We start from the raw sequence: 22675 nt of genomic DNA, 5'->3' as shown, positions 1-22675 counted from the left end.
TTTCATGGTTACTGAGTTTCGCTGATAATTTTGTGATTATAGAGATCTAGCATTTCATATAAGTCTTGATCACATCCATATATTACAGTTTTGGAAAAGATGTAGGGAAATATAAGATTTATCTGGTAATATTTGTAAACAATTTTCAATACTCAAGTTTCGTTTCGAATATCTGATATATGATCTATACACAAACCTCATGTATGCTAAGACTATCTCCAATATATTTTACTATAAAATATAGCATAGTTTTTTCAATGTATCTTTTATACTAAAAAATGGAGTGTAAAAAATTAAAGCTGCATACAGAGTAATCCCACCATTTACTCTATTTTAGAATAAGATATATAGTAGGGTTAGAGCAAATGTTACGCTATAACAGAGTATTGACTTTAAAATAGAGTGGTGTTGGAGATGCTCTAAGAACCTAACAATTTATCACAAATTAATAAAATTCAAAACAACAAAACTTTGAAGGATTTAATTACTTCAATCAAAAAAGTTTCCTATATGTTTTGTTTATTTTATTTTGCATCCAAACATTAAGAACCATATATAAAGGAACAAATATTAAACAATTTTTTTTTAAATCATATAAAAAACATAAATTTCAAAAAATATATTTATAAATCTAAAATATATCATAATTAATAAAAATAAGATTAGATATATCTCGCGCATCGCGCGAGCCTATTTCTAGTAGTCTATGTATAAAGCTTCCACTTCCTCTCTAATGGTGGAACCAAAACCATAGATTCCCCTTTTCATCTTCTCTACTTCCACACCTTTCTCTCTCAAAAACTCTGAGAATGAAGATTTTTTCAAGCTTTTTTTTCTATGTAACAACTCTTCTCTTCTTCTCCTTTTTCTCTTCACCATCTCAGTCTCTGTACAGAGAAGTCCATCAGCTTATAAACTTCAAAAACGTTCTTCCTGACAAGTCTCTTCTCTCAGATTGGTCTTCCAACAAAAACCCGTGTACCTTCGATGGCGTTACTTGCAGAGACGACAAGGTTACTTCCATTGATCTAAGTTCTAGGCCTCTCAACGTAGAATTCAGTGCTGTGGCTGCATTTCTAATGTCTCTCACCGGATTAGAATCTCTGTTTCTCTCAAACTCAGACATCAATGGCTCCATTGCTGCCTTCAACTTCAAGTGCTCTGCTTCTTTAACCACCTTGGATCTTTCATCAAACTATCTTTCGGGTCCTGTAACTAGCCTTGGTTCTTGCTCCGCTCTGCAACATCTTGACATCTCCGGGAACAAATTATCCGGAGATTTCTCCCGTGCTATCTCTACTTGCGCAAAGCTCAGGTCGTTGAACATCTCCGATAACCGATTCGTCGGACCAATCCCTCCAACACATCTCTCTGGCTGAGAACCAATTCACAGGCGAGATCCCTGATTTTCTCTCCGGCGCGTGTGATACACTCACCGGACTCGATCTCTCTGGAAACGATTTCCACGGTACGGTTCCTCCATTCTTCGGTTCTTTTTCTCTCCTAAAATCACTCCTTTTGTCGGGTAACAGATTCTCCGGCGAGTTACCGATGGATACATTACTGAAGATGAGAGGTCTCAAGGTACTCGATCTGTCTTTCAACGAGTTCTCCGGCGAATTACCGGAATCTCTGACGAATCTTTCCGCTTCATTGCTAACGTTAGATCTAAGCTCTAACAATTTCTCCGGTTCGATTCTCCCAAATCTCTGCCGGAACCCTAAAAACACTCTCCAAGAGCTTTACCTTCAAAACAATCTCTTCACGGGGAAGATTCCACCGAGTTTAAGCAACTGGACTGAGCTCGTTTCGCTTCACCTAAGCTTCAACTACCTCTCCGGGACCATTCCTTCGAGCTTAGGCTCTTTGTTAAAGCTTCGAGATCTGAAGCTATGGCTGAATACGTTAGAAGGAGAGATCCCTCAGGAGCTCATGCATGTCAAGACTCTAGAGACTCTGATTCTCGATTTCAACTACTTAACCGGTGAAATCCCTTCCGGTTTAAGTTACTGTACCAAACTGATCTGGGTTTCTCTGTCGAATAACCGGTTAACCGGTCAGATTCCAAGCTGGATCGGCCGGTTAGAGAATCTCGCCACCCTCAATCTAAGCAACTATACGTTACACGGGAACATTCCAGCTGAGCTCGGTGACTGCAAAAGCTTAGTCTGGCTCGATCTCAACACCAATTCCTTCGACGGTACGATCCCGGCTGAAATGTTCAAACAATCCGGGAGAATCGTTGCGAATCTTATGGCGGGTAAGAGGTACGTTTACATCAAAAACGATGGGGTGACGAACCAGTGTCACGGAGCTGGTAAGTTGCTTGAGTTCCAAGGAATTAGACCGGAGCAACTTAGCCGGGTTTCGACGAGGAGTCCTTGTAATTTCACCAGAGTCTATGGAGGTCACCCTTCGCTGACGTTTGACTACGACGGTTCGATGACGTTTTTGGACATGTCATATAACATGTTGTCTGGTTACATCCCAAAGGAGATTGGTTCGATGAGTTACCTGTTAATCCTCAATTTGGGTCATAACTTTATATCTGGTTCGATTCCTGACGAGGTAGGTGACCTCAGAGATTTAAGCATTCTTGATCTTTCAAGCAATAAACTCGATGGGAACATCCCTCCGGCGATGTCAGCGCTTACTATGCTTACGGAAATGGATTTGTCCAACAATAATCTTTCTGGTCCGATTCCTGAGACGGGTCAATTGGTGACTTTTCCGCCGGAGAAGTTCTTGAACAATTCGGGTCTTTGCGGCTATCCACTTACACAGTGTGATCCCGTAAACGCAAACGGATACGCAGAGCTACCAAAGCAAGAAGAAGAAGAAGGAGAGGTGTTGAGCTGGAAAGCAGTGACTATAGGATCTGCTCTTGGGGTGTTGTTTGGATTGGCAATAGCACAAGTCACTGCTTCATACAAGCCGGAGTGGTTCTTCAAAAAATTTGGTCTTAGAAAGAGAAGAAACCGTTAGGATTAACTTGGTGGTATTGGGAGATCGATGAGATCAACCAAAACCGAGATTGTAAGGTGGAGACGACTAATCAATATATTAAAATAATGAAGATATGGTCCGGACTTTGGATCAAGGAATTAATAGCACTCTAGAGTTTCTATTAACATTTTCAAATAACTATCAAACACCCTTAAAAATATATTTCTACATCTATATCCTTGCACTCTACTTCAGCCATTGATTGCAAATCGTTATCTCTGTACTAGTCAATCATAATATCATTTTTGTATTGAAGGGGTTGAGATAAGAGGGACGCCGTTATATATGGCGCCGGATGCTGTTAACTATAACGAGTATGGATCAGCGGCCGACGTGTGGGCGTTAGGATGTGCTGTAGTTGAGATGAAACAGGTTTGGGGGTGGGGTTTGTGGAAGAAGAGACCTCTTTGAGGGTAATCGAGATAGAGAAGGCTAAGATCGGATGGAGTAAGATGGATCTTTGTCTGACCAGAATGACTGACGTTTCCAGGTTTAACAATGCTCGAAGAAATCACGCTCACAACTTCCATTTTTCTAGTTAAGAAAGGAATACAACTTCCATTTTTCTAGTTAAGAAAGGTATACAACTTTTTATTTATTTATATAATACCAAAATGATCTTTGATAGCCACACGGTAGTATACACGAAAGCAAACTTAAAGCCATAATCTTTAAAGCTTGACTATGCACCGAACAATGATTTTTTTTCCCCTTCTGATAAGACATCGTATAATGATGATGTTTTTTTTTTGTTTAGTAGAAGGAATAATGATGATGTTAGACAGTTGTCTATTCGTAAAATAGAAAATGTTAGTGTCCCGAAATTTTATATAATATGGGAAAGTTTTTCTCAACTTCTTCTAAAATCATGATACCTGGTTTCTTATATAGCTAACACATGTCTTCATTTTTAATTTAATTCAAAACTATGGGTTAAAGAAACTTAAATAGATCCATCTCAATTTCCTAGCCAACAAGACATAAACTCATTTCAATTTTAATTCAAAATTAAGGTGCAAAGAAACAAAAAAAATCAAAAAATAGGCCCGTTTCTTAGCTAACATTACTAATTTAGTTACGGGCATGTTTCCCATGACTAATTAAAAAAGTTAAATATATTTTATTTCTTCTCCACGCCTCTCTGCTTCTACGAATTTGGCATCATTTCGAAGCATCAACTACATAATCTAAGAAGGTATTAATGTTTTACTTATGGTTGGTTGTCCCTCATTTCTCACATCATCATCAACTCTATCACCTGCTTTATTCCTCTTTGATGACCTATTTGGTTAAAAATCACATTATTTATTATATAAAAGTACTCAGATTTATCTTCCTCTACCAAATCTTTAATTATTTTTGGGTTTTTAATTTATTATTATTTCATAGCAAAAAATTTTATAGTTTACTTTTGTTAAAGAAAAAGTAATCTATTTTACAAAATATATTTATTCTATTTTGTTTTTACGATTTATAAAATTTTCACTAATTATTTTATCGCAACCGGAACTTTATTACTTAACTATTTTTATCGGTTTCACATGTCAATATTTACTATATATAAAACTATAATAAAGTAGAATTGTGAGAAATTGTCATTTGGCACCCCTCTATTTTTTTTATAACATGTGTCATTTTTTTCAATTTTAATAAAATAAAAGACACATTATTGCCAATCCAAAACTAAATTGTCTACACCAATTTTTTTAAAATTTGGAACATTTTATTTATTCAGTTTCTTTAGATTTACATTTACTTCTCTCAATCAATTACCTTAATGACATTATGACAGTTTCTTTTGTTCAAACTGTTCATGTTGCAATAATGCATATGACCAAATTAATTACAATTAATATGCTTTATAACTGTATTTATTGGCATGAATGTGATTACTCAGAATAATGTGTCAATGAAATTCCTTACAACCTTCAAACAATGTTTAGCTATATGTCTTTCTTTTCCCATCATTTCCCATGGTATTTTTCCTAATATTATTTCTTATGAAGTTTTTTTTTAAAAACATGATGTCTTGCAGTATAATGATTAACAGATTAATTTCTCTAGGACTATTTGAAGAAATCGTTTACAAAGCCATGTTAATGTTTTTTTTTTCGTATCAGAGTCTTGTCAATATTTATTAGTGTGACAATCCGTTTGTGGATCCCGCTAGCCTCACTGCTAGTTGTCCCCATAGGCTGGCCCTGCAGGGCATCGATCCTAACCCATCACTATGGATATCCAAATCCACCAGTAGGTTATTGGTGCATTAGGCATTCCTCGAACCCTGGTCCCTCACCCTTTAACAACCTTCCCACAGACAAGTTGTCACCAATTGATCTGCAATTTTTATGTGACAACCCGTCCCGTTGACCTCACTAGCCCACCGCTAGCTTGCCCCCATAGGCCCGAAGCTGGCCCTGCAGGGCATAGATCCTAACCCCTCACTGGGCAAATGGAACTATTCATCCAAATCCACAATAGGTTATTGGTGCGCCAGGCGTTCCTTGAACCCTGGTCCCCACCCTTTAACAACCTTCCCACAGGACAAGCTGTCACCAATTGACCTGCAGATCAATTGGTGACAGCTTGTCCTGTGGGAAGGTTGTTAAAGGGTGGGGACCAGGGTTCGAGGAACGTCTGGCGCACCAATAACCTACTGTAGATTTGGATGAATAGTTCCATTTGCCCAGTGAGGGGTTAGGATCGATGTCCTGCAGGGCCAGCTTCGGGCCTATGGGGCAAGCTAGCGGTGGGCTAGTGGGGTCAACGGGACGGATTGTCACAATTAGCCTCTTTCAAAGGATTATATTTTATCATAGTCATGATTTAAAGTTTTTGCATTGTTTTGTAATGTGATTTTTTAAACTTTTAAACTATAGTTGAAAGTCTTAAGTGATGAAGATGAGCCTAATGTTGTGAAGTGACCTTAGTGCAGTGGCAGGAGGTAAGTCCATTTGTAGAAGGCACCATCACACCCGGGATCGAGTCTCGGCTCCTACGAATGTAGGAATTTGGCTAATGGGCCAGCCAGTTGTGGCCCAATAGTTGACAAAAAAAAAAAAAAAGATGAGCCTAATGCTTGATTCCTAAAGCACAATCTCTTTGGCTTTGAACATTCACTCATAATATTATAGTTGTAAGTCCTTTAGATTTCTCCTCTTAAGTCCTCTGATCTTCAACTATAATATATTTCTAAGTTTATGTTTTGTAAATTTGCTTTGTTTTTTATTCTTAAAAGTTCTTTATCCCCATTACAAAAAATATATTTTACTTTGCATATTGATAAAAAGATTGAGCTTAATTTTACCATGTAATGCATATGTAGATGGTCAAAAGATCACATATTTCTTTATGCCTCTTTGGAATCACTTCCCAAACTTTACAACATCCTTTTGCATTATACGGAAAAACATTACAGAGACCTATTGTAAAATATTTAACATATATATATATATATATACACATATTGTAACCTCAATACTTTCATCAAAGACATATGTCAATCATTAAAAGTGGTCTAAATTATAGTAGATTAACATGTACAAAAGCAAATCTACTTTTATATCTCATTGGTATTGTTCCAATCATACTTCATGTCTATTTTCCTGTAACCCTTACTCCATCCGTCATTATGCCGCAAAAAAACTTACACAATTTCCAATGGTTATCTATATTTTTATATTTTACATTTAGGATATAATTTTAAAGAGATATGGTTTGGAATTTAGAGTATAAGATTAAAAACATGATGTTATTTTAGTATATTTAGAATTTAGAAATGATTTGCTAAATTTAAAACCAAAACTTATTTTTATGCAATATGTAAAAATTATCCTTCTTTTAAAATATTTCATAATTATAAACTTATAAATGCATGTATTTAAATTATTTTCAAGGCATATATATAAATAATATCATGAATATTTTATATATAATTTAATAAAATTTTATTTTACATACATAATATTTGATTTTATAACCCACACATCGTGTAGGTAACTTTCTAGTTACCTGATAGTATTGGAGGCCGTATAAATCTAAAATAAAATCTATGTGTTATTAGATTCATGATTTTAAAATCATTTTCGGAATAACGTGTTACCAGTTATAATTTTTTTTATATTTGTTGAATACAAAATTTTAAATGGATCTGAAAATAAAAGTTATAAAGATTCAAATCAGAGAGTAATCCATGTAACCATGTTATTCTAAAAATCCATATGTTTGTTTGACTATAATAATAAGGTCAAATATTAGACCATAACGATAAGGTAAGGTCAGTATCGCATGAACATTGATACTGACCAGCTAGAACCAGCTAGAACGGCCAGTATCATATGAACATTGATACTGACCAGCTAGACCATAACGATAAGGTAAGGTCAGTATCATATCTACAAACAAGTTTTTCACTAGTACGATTTGCCAAACCAGCTAGAACGGCCATTACTAATGACATTTTGGAATTTTAACATCAAACTGATAACCAATAAAAAATGTGTGAAAAGACTACCTTAATACCTGGGTTACTTCTACTTTTTTTAATCAAAATTGAATTAATTTATTGTATTAACGTATAATGGTTATATTATTGCTTATGTATTTTGTAAACAGTTTTTGATATTAATTTACTTGGACTAAATCTTTTTTGTGTCCAGGAGTTGGGTTGGACTGATTTACAAATAAACAAAACTTATGGGTCAAAAAATTATAAACTTCTACAGAAATGGGACATGCAAATTGAGTGACTAACTCCTTGAAAGATGATTAGTCTAATCTTGTATTTATGTTCGAGAACAGTTCTCGATTGTTGAATTCCTCATTTCATATTTTACGTTAATCACTGATCTTTGAATTGTTTTATGACCCAAAACCTTTAGTTCCATAAGTTAAATCGTTATTTCCTTCTGCATTTCTATAATTAAGTCTGAAAACAAATGAACATTCTTTTGCTTTAGTTAATTAAAATTCTCGAAATATTTTAGAGTTTCATTGATCCTTGTGTATCGACTCCGTACTCCGTATAAACAAACTTGCGGTGAAATGTATTAGGTTATTACTCGAACAATCAAGTTGATATTCTTTTTGGTATTTGTTCTTAGTACATAGAGTATTAGTTAATGTATCTTCACAATGATTATCATCACTCTTGTTCAAAATTCACCAACATATCCTCCTCCTCTCATTGCCTGCACCATTTTCCTACACAACCGGTCTATATCCATGAAAGCATCTTACGGCTCACGCTTCCCCAATAATCACAAAACATTAACTGCACTCTCCATGTCTATCTGACCCTCCACATATTGAACACATGCGTATGCAGACAAAGCAAAATTATTCTTTGGGTCCCATCCATTTCGCCTCACCTTCATTGCCGTCTTCTTCCTCTCCTCTTCTTCCTTTTGATCTTCGAGCATGTCGTTCACCTTTGACTTGGTATCTTGTATCACTCTTTTTCTGTAGTGATCAAATTCTAGAAAATCTTTTATCTCGACTTTGAAATAACGATGCTCCCCGGTATCCCATTCTTAAAGAACCTCGTGAATCCGTTCGATATCGTCTTTCAACAAAAAGAGCATAATCGTGCGAGTATATTGACTGATGTCAAACTCTTTCCTATCCTTAGCTATGTTCCACAAACGGCGAAGGTCTTCCTTTTCTCCTTTACGCTTATAAATTAGCATGAGAATCCAATAGATTTTTGGTCCGAGGATGTCGTAATACTCATAATTAACCAATAATGGCTCTGACTTACGCAACATAGCTACACCAAATCCCTTTGGTCTTTTCTCCTCCAACTTGTGCAAAAAGTTTTGCATTCCACTTACGTCACATACTGACATGTAAGAAGCTAACATCTTGTAAATTGGTACTCCTTCAGATTCCATCTTTTCGCCGTTCCTCTGGCGCTGATGAATGCTTCTGAGTTCCAAAGCTTCTTCATTCTTGAACTCCCTAAACGGCAAAGATATTGTTTTTGGAAAGCAAAAAAAGGAAAACCTACAAGGAAGAATCCTCAACAAGCTACCCACTTGTGATCGTCGAACAAGATGATTCATGCTCTCAAGTCAAAAGACAATCACATGCATACACAAACCCTATATTTTTTCTTATTGGATTTATATGCTTTCGTAACACATCATTTGTTTCTCAAACGACCTTGCAACTATACATACGGGATCCAGCCAAAACAAATGATCACATGTAGCTAGCCGTCAATATTGGAATTTTTGAAAATAAATATGGAAAAGTGAATCTAATGAATAAGAAGTTTTTACTTTTCTAACAAATAGTCAAAATTAAATGAGAGTTTTCCTAGTTAACAAAAAAGGAAAATTAATTTTCTTGAATGCATGAAATGTCGATTAGGGTCACCAAAATTGGAACGAAATTATAAAGTAAAGGAAACACACTCTTTATGACAAATTTTCCAGAATACTACTTCCAAAACTTAATTTCGAAATCTTTGGACCAGTATTTTACTCACTTGAAAATCAGCCCAGAATGATTTATTGATAGCCACACAAAAGCCGGTGTCAAATTGTTCATGCCATAGTGGAATCTCTCTCGGTAAGTTAAATTAAAATAGCCGGATTGGCATGAACAAATTTGACACCACGACCGTTGTCACAGTCGCTTTAAAGCGACACCGTACTATCTTCATGGTTGTTCAGTTTGACAAGACGACCAGCAAAGGGGAAGTAAGTGTATAGAGTAGTAGACAGAGAGGACTTTAACCAAGAGATGAAACGGGGTTTAGGGTCGGGTTTAGGGAAGAGGAGACCTCTTTGAGGGTAATCGAGATAGAGAAGGCTAAGATCAGATGGAGTAATATGGATCTTTGCCTGACCCGAATGACTGATGTTTCCATTGTTTCCGTTAAGAAATGAACAATGGTCGAAGAAATCACGCTCACATCTTCCATTGTTTCCGTTAAGAAAGGAATACATTTTTTTTTTTTTTTAGTAATACCAAAATGATTCATTGATAGCCACACGAAAGCAAACTCAAAGCCATATCTTTAAAGCTTGACTATGCACCAAACAATGATGTTAGAACAGCTGTCTATTGATAAAACGCATATATTTTATTTTTTTCCCCTATTGATAAAAACCACATCGTACAATCAAGTTGACATTCTTTTTGGTATTTGTTTCTAGTACGTAGAGTGTTTTAGTTAATGCTAATCTGTTATCATCAATCTTGTTCAAACTTCACCAACATATCCTCCTCCTCTCATTGCCTCCACCATTTTCCTACCCAACTGATCTTTATCCATGATAGGCTTGATAGCATCTTGCGGCTCACGCTTCCCCAATAATCTTAAAACATCAACTGCACTCTCAATGTCTGTCCGACCCTCCACATATTGAACACATGCGTATGCGGACAAAGCAAGATTATTCTTTGGGTCCCATCCGTTTTGCCTCACTTCCATCGCCGTTTTCTTCCTCTCTCCTTCTTCCTTATGATCTTCAAGCATGTCCTTCACTTTTGACTTGGTGTCTTGTATCACTCTTTTTCTGTAGTGATCAAATTCCAGAATATCTTTTGTCTTGACTTCCAAAAAACGATGCTCCCCGGAATACCACTCTTCAAAAACCTCGTGAACCCCTTCGAGATCGTCTTTAAACCAAAAGATCGCAATCGTGAGAGTATATTGACCGATTGTATCAAACACTTTCCTATCCTTAGCTAAGTTCCACAAACGGCGAAGGTCTTCCTTTTCTCCTATACGCCTATAAATTAACATGAGATACCTATAGACTTTTTCTCCGAGGATGTCGTAATACTCATCATTAACCAATAATGGCTCTGACTTACGCAACATAGCTAAACCAAACCCCTTTGGTCTTTTCTCCTCCAACTTGTTCAAAAAAATTTCCATTCCATTTACGTCATATTCTGATATGTAAGAAGCTAACATCTTGTAAATCGGTATTCCTTCAGGTTCCATCTTTTCGCCGTCCCTCTCTTTTGAGTTACAAATGCTTCTGAGTTCCAAAAGCTTCGTTCGGTGCCGCAAATATGTCTGAAGTTTTTCTTTCATCTTTCTCTTTCTTTCTTGCTCCTTCGCTAAGAGCAAATCTTCTTCATTCTTGAACTCCCCAAACGGAAAAGATACTGTTTTGGGGAAGCGAAAAAAGGAAAACCTACAAGGAAGAATCCTCAACAAGCTACCCACTGGTGATCGTCGAACAAGATGATTCATGCTCAAGTCAAAAGACAATCACATAAACAAATCCTATATTATATAGCCCATTATCTTTTCTTATTGGATTTTAGATGCTTTCGTAACACATCATTTTTCTCTTAAACAACCTTGCAACTATACATCAATGATCACATCAAGCTATATATCCCGAATATTGTACCTAGCCGTCAATATTGGAATTTCTGAAGATAAATGGAAAAGTAAATGTAATGAATAACATAAACAGTAAATAAGAGTATTTCTCGTGAACAAAAAAAGGAAAAATAAGAACTTTTCCTTGATGCATCTTGAAATGTCGATTAGGGTCACCAAAATTGGAACGAAAAAATTAAATAAAGGAAACACACAATTAAGGCCAATTTTCCAGAATCCATAGATTGATATGCAAAGCCCCAATTTTTCCAAAATTCTACTTCCAGTACCTATATTTGAAATCTTTACATTTCCAACCCAATATTCTGCATAAGTATTATAGTTTTCATTAACTTTTTTACTTACTTGCGCAGCCCAAATTTAGCGATGTTGCCGTTAAAATAGCCGATTTCGGATTGGCGAGGAGAGTTGACGGGGTTTTAATGCCGTCTAAAGAAGTGGACGAGATTAGAGGAACGCTGTTATAAATGTCTCCCTGTTAACAGAGAGGATATTTTAAACTAAAAGACAGCATATTTTGTGTAAAAAATACTGCATATTTTAGATAAAAATACCAGATATCCGTATATAAAAAACCGGATATCCATATACAAAAATACCGGATATCCATTAACACGACTAATTGGAGACTACTAGTCTTACTACATGCATTTCAGTTATCCGCATGAACGATCTCGTCGAAATCGTTCACAAAATCATATGCATCGAGGTACGATGTACCCTCAAAATGCTCGGTGAGGTTCACTGCTTTCTCTTTTCCTTTTTGAGACTCTTTGAACAATTTGCAAAGATGTTCAGGGGTTTGACATACATGAGCCAAATGCCCTTTTGATCCATATCTATAACATATGTTCTCACGCTTCTATGTGTTACTGGCCCTGCAGGGCATCGATCCTAACCCCTCACCGTGGCAAATGGAACTATTCATCCAAATCCTCAGTAAGTTATTGGTGCGTCAGGCGTTCCTAGAACCCTGGTCCCCACCCTTTAACAACCTTCCCACAGGACAAGCTGTCACCAATTGATCTGCAGCTCAATTGGTGGCAACTTGTCCTGTGGGAAGGTTGTTAAAGGGTGAGGACCAGGGTTCGAGGAACGCCTGGCGCACCAATAACCTACTGGTGGATTGGGATATTCACAGTGATGGGTTAGGATCGATGCCCTGCAGGGCCAGCTTGGGGTCCGTTTGGGCGGCTAGCAGTGAGGCTAGTGGGCTAATAGTGAGGCTAGTGGGGTCCACGGGACATGTTGTTACACCCGGAATCTCAAGTTTTTTTAGTCCTCTAATGCATGAGAGAAAGTTATTTCTCTCTGGTTGTCAAACCGTGGTTTTAAAGCTAGCCACAACTCTTCTCGATCTTTTATGTGTGCACAGTCATGCATCACATTTTCATCGAGATATTTTTCAAGAATATTATTGCCTTGACCTTATCTTTGAAAGGCGACATATTTTCTAATTTTATGGTCTCTAACAATTCTTGCAACTCTAAATAGAGTTCCACATCTGTCATCCATGCTATGTAGTTTGCTCCAATAATTTTGAGAGCCGGAAACTTAAGCTTATCAATGTTTGCAATTAGTTATCTAAACACAAAAGCGAATAAATAATATTAATAAGATAATTTTATTTGTTTTAGAATGCATCGTATATATTAATAATGCAAGCGATTACAAAGAACACAAATGCATAGAAAAGTAAAACAATGTTAATGGTAAACTCTTCGTGAGTAAATTCTTCAACAAAGAGACCATAAATACAAGTAATAATTGAAATTAAACAAACAATTAAAAACAAGCTAATCATTTTCCAAAAATGAAAAATTAAACAACTTTCTTTAGAAAATTATATGAGTGATGTGATTTTAGATGAATGAAAGAGTGAAAATATGAGTGTATTTATAGATTGAAAATTATTGTTCATAGCCGTTTGAAAAGTGTAAGATTTTTAAAATTTTCTTTATGACCGTTGGTGAAAATTATTAAACATAAAATAAATCATAGATTTAACAATCAATCAGTTAAAATTTAGCAATTTCAGATATATGTTAATATACAGTGGTTGAGCCTCCTTATATTAACCATAATATAAATATAATATAGTGACAATATTATGGTAATGGAGTCTCCACATTATAACAGTAAATAAATTAACATATAATTGTGGGAAGAGATAGGAAATCTTGCTAAGGATCCAATCATCTTTACTAAACCTTGGGTTGCAATGGGAGATTTCAACCAGATCATGCACCCCTCAGAGAGCTCTACTGGTGGGACTAGAATAGCTAGAGGAATGAGTGAATTCCGCGACTGTACTCTAAATGCAGGACTTTCAGATCTTACTTTCAAGGGAAATGAGTTCACTTGGTGGAATAAAAGAGATACAAACCCCATCGCCAGGAAGCTTGATCGAATTCTGGTTAATGACAATTGGAAATTGGAGTTTCCAATGGCTTATGCTATGTTTGGGGATCCGGATGTCTCAGATCACAGTCCTGGTTGCTTGGTAATGGGAACTTCTACCCAGTCTAAGAAGCCCTTCATGATATCCCATTTTCTTTTCCAACACAAAGACTTCTTGAAACGAGTTTTAGATTTTTGGGAGGAAACTTGCATTGATGGTATAGCTATGTTCTGCTTCTCTAAGAAACTCAAACTTCTCAAATGGTCATCAAAGATCTTAATAGAGAGCATTACTCAGGCTTGGAAATTAGAGTACAAGAGGCACATTCTAAGATGACATCCTACCAGGCTAGACTCCTTGCAAACCCTTCTCCACTTCTCGCAAGTTTAGAGAAGAAAGCTCATCATGATTGGCTAACCTTAGCATTGGCTGAGGAGAAGTTTCTCTATCAAAGGTCTAGAGTTAAATGGGTGGAAAGTGGGGACAGCAACACTGCTTATTTTCACAGGATGGTAAATTCCAGGAAGGCAGCAAATCAAATTTATTATCTGGAGGATTTGACAGGTAACAGGATTGATGAAATTCAAGAGGTTAAATCCCACTGTGTTAGCTATTTCATGGATCTTCTGGGTTCAGCGTCTCCGGTCTTGTCAGACGAGGGCAAGGAGCTCATCAGAAATTACACTCCATTTTCTTGCAACTCCTCTGATAAAGAGATGCTTCTAGCCACTATTACTGACGCAGAGATCCAAAGGGCAGCTTTCTCTATCCCCTTAAATAAAACTCCAGGACCTGATGGGTACACAGGAGATTTTTTCAGAGTCAGTTGGGCTATTATAGGAGTTGATCTCACCAAGGCAGTCAAGGAATTCTTCTCTTCAGGTCAAATTCTGAAGCAATGGAATGCCACGGCTATCACTTTAATCCCAAAAAAGATTGGAGCAGTGAGGATTGGAGACTTTCGACCTATCTCTTGTTGCAATGCAGTCTACAAAATCGTATCTAGCATTCTTGCTAGGCGACTCCATCAGTTAACTCCATCGATGATCAACGCTTCTCAATCAGCTTTCATTAAAGGTAGACTTCTCGTGGAGAATGTACTTTTGGCCACTGAAATGGTTCAAGGTTTCAATCGGCAATCTATATCCCCTCGAGGTCTACTCAAAGTTGATCTTCGGAAAGTATTTGATTCAGTAAGCTGGGATTTCATACTTACTACCCTAGAGGCTTTAGACTTCCCGCCGGTTTTCATTAATTGGATAAAGCAATGTCTGACTACTACATCATTTTCAATTAAAGTAAATGGTGATCTTTGTGGATATTTCAAAGGGAAAAGAGGACTGCGTCAGGGAGATCCCCTCTCTCCTCCTCTCTTTGTAATAGCAATGGAGGTATTTTCTAACATGTTAGCTTCAAAGTTCAGTCAAGGCAAGATTGGTTTTCACCCTATGGGAAGGACTCCCAAGATCACCCATCTTGCATTTGCTGACGATATCATGCTATTCTTTGATGGTAAAGAAAGCTTCCTCAGGGAACTATCTTCTACTCTCCTTGAATTCCAATGCCTCTCAGGACTGGGTATGAACATTGAAAAAACAGAATTGTTTCATGCTGGGACTTCTCAGGAAGATTCAGAAAGTCTAGCATCCTTTGGCTTCCAATCAGGCACCCTTCCAATCAGGTATCTTGGGCTTCCCCTTCTCCCCAGAAAATTGAGAAAATCTGATTAGTCTCCTCTCCTTGATAAAGTCTCTGCAATATTCAATAGTTGGGCGGTCAAGTGTCTCTCTTTCTCAGGAAGGTTACAACTCATCTCCGCTGTAATATATGGTCTGATAAACTTCTGGATGTCGGCTTTCTCCCTACCCAAAGGGTGTTTGAAAGCTCTTGAAAAATTGTGCAATAACTTCTTATGGTCAGGGGACATAGCAAAACGCACTGCAGCGAAGGTTTCCTGGGAAAAGGTTTGTTTGCCAAAGGCTGAAGGAGGCTTGGGGTTAAGAAATCTTCTAATCTGGAATAAGGTTCTGAATCTGAAGTTGGTCTGGCTCCTATTTGCTAACAGTGGATCTCTATGGGTTGCGTGGATGAAAGAGCATCATTTAAAAAGTGCTAGTTACTGGAGTGTAGAACCCAATAATACCTCGAGCTGGATCTAGAAATCACTCCTATCTCTGAAGCATTTAGCAAAAGATCTAATTAGATGCGCTATTGGAGACGGTTTAACGGCAAGCTTCTGGCATGATCACTGGTCATCTCTTGGAGTCATCTCTACGCTTGGTATCCCTATTCAAGCCTCTGTTGCAGACGCCTGCCACTCTCAAGGCTGGCGTCTTCCCTCAAGCAGATCTCGGAATCCTAATGTCATCTTGCTCATGAACTATATGCAATCTACGGATGCACCTTCAGTATCAAGAGGAAGTGACTCTTACTCTTGGGAAGCAGGTAGCCGCTCAGCAACTTCTTTTTCAACTAAGCTAACATGGAACCATCTTAGACCTTAAGACCCTCAGAAGTCATGGTATAAAGCTGTTTGGTTTAAGCATTCTGTTCCTAAACATGCTTTCACCTTCTGGGTTGCGAATTTGAATAGACTACCGGTAAGAGAAAGACTTCTTGGATGGGGTATGCAGCTATCTACCGAATGCCCTTTATGCAACTCTGATTTTGAAACCAGAGATCATCTCCTGCTTCATTGTCCCTACTCTGAAGAGGTATGGCATATTATCATGACTCGTCTTGGTCAACGCCCTTGTATCTTTGCAGATTGGTCTACGCTCATCTCTTGGTTGCTTTCCAAGTCTCCAAATACTTCCACCACTTTGAAGCGGTTAGTTGTGCAAGCAACAATCTTCCTCCTTTGGAAGGAAAGAAACATCAGAACCCATGACAATATCTCTGCTTCGCCTATCTCTGTTTTCCGTCAAATCGATCGAAGTGTAAGGGATACTCTCCTTGCTCGCATCTACCGTAAAGGTTGTGGCCGTCTGCTCAGCGAATGGTTCTCCCATGTCTAGCTCGTTATAGTTCGAACTAATTTTTAACAGATCTACTAGTAACTAAGGCTTTTTAATTTTTTTGGCCTTAGAAGCTCTCTGCCCCAGAGCATTTTTGTACTAAACAATTGTTCCATTTTGGTAATTAAATTCACATTTTATCAAAAAAAAAAATAACAGTAAATAAATTATAGTGAGGAGTCATCAAAATTATCGGCGGCTGAGCCGTCCATTGTTATGGTGCGTTAAGCAACCATTACAATAATTACTTACAGGGACAAAATACCTCCCACTACAGTAACAAATAAATAGTGTTGTTTTGAACAATCACTGAAAAATATTTTTTTTTTAACGAGGCGACATACCGCCTGGTAGAATAATATATATAGTATAATAATATACATATTATAAATATATAACTATAACACACCATAAAGTGATCATGCTGATAACATGTTATAAAAAGTGTTTAATTTTTTGGTGAATATAATATAAATAATAGAGAGTAATTATGTACCTATAGAAAGATTGGGATACTGAATAAAAGAAAGATGAGAGAGAGAGTTTTTACTTCTTCTATAATTGAAGTTTGTAAAACGTATTGGTGTATCTTACAATGAACGATTCATTGGTCTATTTATAGAGGTAAAAAAATAAGTTACAGTGCTTGCATAGTGATGATGGACTCCACAAAGGTAACGTAATATTTTCCACATGTTCGCATCCTTTTGTGACTTTGTGATCTTCTCCTTTTGTTGAATTTCGTAACAATTTCCTAGTTTTAGAGTTTTTTTAGAGTTATGTGAGTCCAACCCAATTTATTTTAAGAATTTGACCTCCCTTAATTTATGAAAATGAAAGTCCATTAGCCTTTTTTTGTTATACGGTAAAACCTCTATAAATTAGTACTATATAAATTAATAAACACTATAAATTAATAAATTTTGCTGGTCCCAAGTAGGGCCAGTGTAAAAATTAACAAAATTCGATAAAATAATAAGATAATAATTTTTTTTGAAATCCCCATGTAAAATATGGTCCTAATAATATCATAAATTAATAATCATATAAATATATATATATATATGCTGATATAATAATGTATGTTTCTCCTAAAGCTTATTTCTATAGAATATAAAATATTCTATAACATATCATAAAGATAGTTAAATTTTTTAAGTTTTCAATTTCTAGATATGCATTTACAATTTGATAATTTAACAAACTAATAAAATACGAAAATTGATATTATTATTCATAAAATTGAATTTGTTTATGTCATGTGTATAAGTGAATTTGTCTATAGTATTTGTAATTTATTGTCAGTAATTTTTTTCTAAATATTACAAATTCAATTCTTAAACCAAAAAATATTCAACATCCAAAATTCTAATCTTATTTTGGTAAAATTGTCTCAATTCATAATTTTTTATAATTGAAACAATTAAAATATATCTATAAATTGATAATTATTCATTTACACTATAAAATAATAATTATTAATTTATCACTGTAAATTAATAAAATGTCTAGGTCCCAACATTATTAATTTATAGAAGTTTTACTGTAATTAAAAACAAATCTGGCCCAATTTTTTTAGGGTGAATTACTCAAATGTTACTCATTTTAGGTAATATTACCAGAATCTACAAAAAACTTTTTTATTACTAGAATGTTTCGGGTATTTTCAAAATACCCAGCGTGCCCCTGTTTTATGTTACTGGAAAAACGTTATTACAAAAATGCCATTGCCACGTCAGACGCCACGTCAGAAATCGCTGACGTGTACCATAACTCAGCCGTAACGCGATACAGAGTATGTTGCGGCTGAATTATAGGTATGTTGCGGCTAAGTTACTCAAAAAAACATTTGAGTAAGAGCGGACGGCTGACTTATGAAAATCTGGCTGAGTTACGCTTATAAGTCAGCCAAGAGTTATGGCTGACTTATTAAATTTGGCTGAGTTATGTGCATAACTCAGCTGTAGTAATGGCTGAGTTTTCACCTGATGGTTGAGTTGTCAAGATTTTGGCTGAGTTATCGCTACGACACGGTTGAGTTGTCAAAATTTTGACTGAGTTATCACAACGACACGGCTGAGTTGCCATTTTCCGACTGGCTGAGTTATGAAAAATGGCTGACTTATGAGATGTAGTTACAGCTGAGTTATGGTAAAAAACTATAACTCAGCCGTAATAGGCTGACTTATCGACAAGTCAGCCGTTTGACGGCTGACTTATTGGCAAAAAATTAATTACTAGAATGTTTTTCAGTTACGGCTGACTTATCAAACGATACGGCTGAATTACATATTTTTAATTCATGAAGCGGCTGAGTTTGGCAGCAATTTTTTCGGCTTTTTAATTACTGTAATGTTTTTCATGTTGTGGTTGAGTTACATTGTTAACTAAACTTCTTTGTTACATTACAAATTAAAAAATTAACTATATGCATGCCATAATATTTAAAATCTTATCATACTTAGGTCTATGTCTATTTTCATTTCAAATGATATAAAAAAAAAATTAGGAGAAATAAAATAACTAATTAAAAAAGTTATTAAATAAAAGAAAAACAGTAAAAATTAATTTTCTCCTAAATTATATGAATTAAATAAAAACAAAAAAATAATTTTTTGTATTATATAACTGAATTTTCGTTTTTTTTTAATTAAAAAAATAGATAACTCAACTTACCATATCTTTAACTCATGAAAATTTCCATGATGTTGAATAATCTTTTGAGTTAACAATTTTACAAAGGATATATCTCAAACTTGTACATCAACCATAACACATGATTATTTAAACTCAACTTCAAAAAATTAGTTTTGTTAGTGATTGGTAACATTTTTGAATAAAATTTAGGTCTATGTCTATTTTCATTTCAAATAATAATAAAAAATAATAATTTAGGAGAAATAAAATAACTAATTAAAAAAGTTATTAAATAAAAGAAAAACAGTAAAAATTATTTTTCTCCTAAATTATATGAATTAAATAAAAGCGAAAAAATAATTTTTTTGTATTATATAACTGAATTTTCATTTTTTAATTAAAATAATAGATAACTCAACTTACCATATCTTTAACTCATGAAAATTTCCATGATGTTGAATAATCTTTTGAGTTAAAAATTTTACAAAGGATATACCTCAAACTTGTACATCAACCATAACACATGATTATTCAAACTCAACTTCAAAAAAATTAGTTTGTTAGTGATTGGTAACATTTTTGAATAAAATTTATGTCTATGTCTATTTTCATTTCAAATGATAATAAAAATAATAATTTAGGAGAAATAAAATAACTAATTAAATAAGTTATTAAATAAAAGAAAAACAGTAAAAATTATTTTTTCTCCTAAATTATATGAATTAAATAAAAACGAATTATATAACTGAATTTTCGATTTTTTTAATTAAAAAAAAATAAATAACTCAACTTACCACATCTTTAACTCATGAAAATTTCCATGATGTTGAATAATCTTTTGAGTTAACAATTTTACAAAGGATATACCTCAAACTTGTACATCAACCATAACACATGATTATTCAAACTCAACTTCAAAAAATTAGTTTTGTTAGTGATTGGTAACATTTTTGAATAAAATTTAGGTCTATGTCTATTTTCATTTCAAATGATAATAAAAAATAATAATTTAGGAGAAATAAAATAACTAATTAAAAAAGTTAGTTTTGTTAGTGACTGGTAACATTTTTGAATAAAATTTGAGTTAAGTCCATAACTCAACTTAAATCAATAGTAACACATGTTACCAGTCATAGCCTATATCATCTATTTACTTTCAGATTTTTCTTGTGATAACTCAGCCATAACTAACTATAACTCAGCCGTCACATGACCTTTCGTTTTCCCGTAAATATTATAACTCAGCCGTAAAGTCATATATATCATCCATTTACTTTCAGATTGTTTCTTGTGATAACTCAGCCATAACTCACTATAACTCAGCCGTCACATGACCTTTCGTTTTCCCTTAATGATTATAACTCAGCCGTCACATGACCTTTTGTTTTCCCGCAATGATTATAACTCAGCCGTAAAGCGATATTTTGGCGTGAAACCATTTGTTAACCTAATAATAGACATATTTCCATTATAAATTTAAATTTTGAGTTATAATAATTTTAATAATTTTAATATTCAATTGTTGGAGAAATACTTTTAGAAAAATAAAATTCTAAATTCGAATAATAATTAGTTAATTATTTGCAATAATATCTTGTGATAAAAAGCTCACTTTATGAATTTATTATGCGTGTGGATTTGAGCAGGCACAAAATTAGTAATTTTTCGCGCTTCCCTAACAATACTTTTTGTGACATCGAGTGACGTTTTAATACTTATTAGGAATCTGACAGAACAAAAGACCCAGATATTATTGCAAATAATATCTTGTGATAAAAATCTCACTTTATGAATTTATTATGCATGTGGATTTGAGCAGGCACAGAATTAGTGATTTTTTGCGCTAATATTGAGAGACGTTTTAATACTTATTAGGAATCTGACAGAACAAAAGACCCAGGAAAGAAGATTACATTTTCATATTATTGAGAAGACCCTAAACGATAACTCAGCCATAACTTTACCATAACTCAGCCAACCCTCAAATTAGAATGACTAAATAACCGACCAAACCGAACCGAACCGGAAACTATTTTCCATTATTTTTGGTTAGTTACGGTTATATTCGGCTTGCTATCGGTTATAGAAAGTTAATCGACCTAATTTGGGTAACATTTGGATTATTTATGGTTATATATTCATTTAACCGACACATAACCGGAAATAACCGAAAAATAATTTCAAATTTTTTAAATTTTAAAATGGTTATCATATTAGTATATCCAAATTACCACCTTAAACCAAACACAATATAACCAAAACCAAATTGTTATATTAAAACCCATAATGTTGGAAATATGAACCCTACACCTCAAACCCTAACCCTAACCCTAACCCTAACCCCTAAATGTCATGTTTTGAATGTTTTACACATTTTCATCAGACTGTGTAAAAATCAATCTTTGTCTATAATTATTACTTTTTATTGCTTATAATGATTGTAATATTCACTTTTTCATTCTATATTTTAATTTTGAGTTATAATAATTCTAATTTACAAATATTTCATAAGTCAGCCGTTTATGTCGATAACTCAGCCATATAAGTCAAATGTTTGAGATATACTTTTATTAAAAAAAATTAAAAAAATTCAAATTCAAATTTTGAATTCCTTTTAAATAAAAAATCGCTAAAATCTCATTTATTACGTGTGTGGTTCTTAACAATAAACATAATTATTGTTTGTGTCTCCCCAACAACACTTTTTGTATTTTCGAGAATATATATAATAAATTAATATATCCGTTGAATAACTCAGCCATAACTTTACCATAACTCAGCCTACCCTCAAATTAGAATGACTAAATAACCGACCAAACCGAACTGAACCGGAAACTATTTTTTCCATTATTTTCGGTTAATTACGGTTATATTCGGCTTGCTATCGGTTATATTAAGTTAATCGACCTAATTTAGATAACATTTGGATTATTTATGGTTATATATTCATCTAACCGACCCATAACCGAAAATAACCGAAAAGTAATTTCAAAAATTTTTAAATTTTCAAATGGTTATCATATTAGTATATCCAAATTACCACCTTAAACCAAACACAATATAACCAAAACCAAACTGTTATATTAAAACCCATAATGTTGGAAATATGAACCCTACACCTCAAACCCTAACCCTAACCCTAACCCCTAAATGTCATGTTTTGAATGTTTTACACATTTTGATCAGACTGTGTAAAAATCAATTTTTGTCTATAATTATAACTTTTTATTGCTTATAATGATT

At 34.6% G+C, this 22675-nt stretch overlaps 2 protein-coding genes and 2 pseudogenes across 3 annotated transcripts; 2 read left to right on the top strand and 2 right to left on the bottom strand.

Annotated features, from left to right (window-relative positions):
- The first annotated feature begins 743 nt into the window (after positions 1 to 743).
- Positions 744 to 3113, top strand: LOC104711570 (protein BRASSINOSTEROID INSENSITIVE 1 pseudogene; annotated as a pseudogene).
- A 4926-nt stretch (positions 3114 to 8039) lies between these two features.
- LOC147938845 (pentatricopeptide repeat-containing protein At2g20710, mitochondrial-like) lies at positions 8040 to 9193 on the bottom strand (annotated as a pseudogene). The gene has a single exon (XR_015567262.1). The product of XR_015567262.1 is annotated as a pentatricopeptide repeat-containing protein At2g20710, mitochondrial-like (transcript).
- Positions 9194 to 10216: 1023 nt separating this feature from the next.
- On the bottom strand, positions 10217 to 11221 carry LOC104715504 (pentatricopeptide repeat-containing protein At2g20710, mitochondrial-like). The gene has a single exon (XM_010432905.2). It carries the CDS (start codon positions 11219 to 11221, stop codon positions 10217 to 10219), a length of 1005 nt encoding a protein of 334 aa, XP_010431207.2.
- A 2377-nt stretch (positions 11222 to 13598) lies between these two features.
- LOC147938844 (uncharacterized) lies at positions 13599 to 14114 on the top strand. The gene has a single exon (XM_087465781.1). It carries the CDS (start codon positions 13599 to 13601, stop codon positions 14112 to 14114), a length of 516 nt encoding a protein of 171 aa, XP_087321907.1.
- Positions 14115 to 22675: the final 8561 nt, after the last annotated feature.

Source organism: Camelina sativa, chromosome 9, assembly GCF_030686135.1.
Source record: "Camelina sativa cultivar CO46 ecotype springtype chromosome 9, ASM3068613v1".
Classification (NCBI taxonomy): Eukaryota; Viridiplantae; Streptophyta; class Magnoliopsida; order Brassicales; family Brassicaceae; genus Camelina; species Camelina sativa.
The sequence above is the reverse complement of the archived record's forward strand: the minus strand, read 5'-3'. Positions and strand labels throughout refer to the sequence as shown.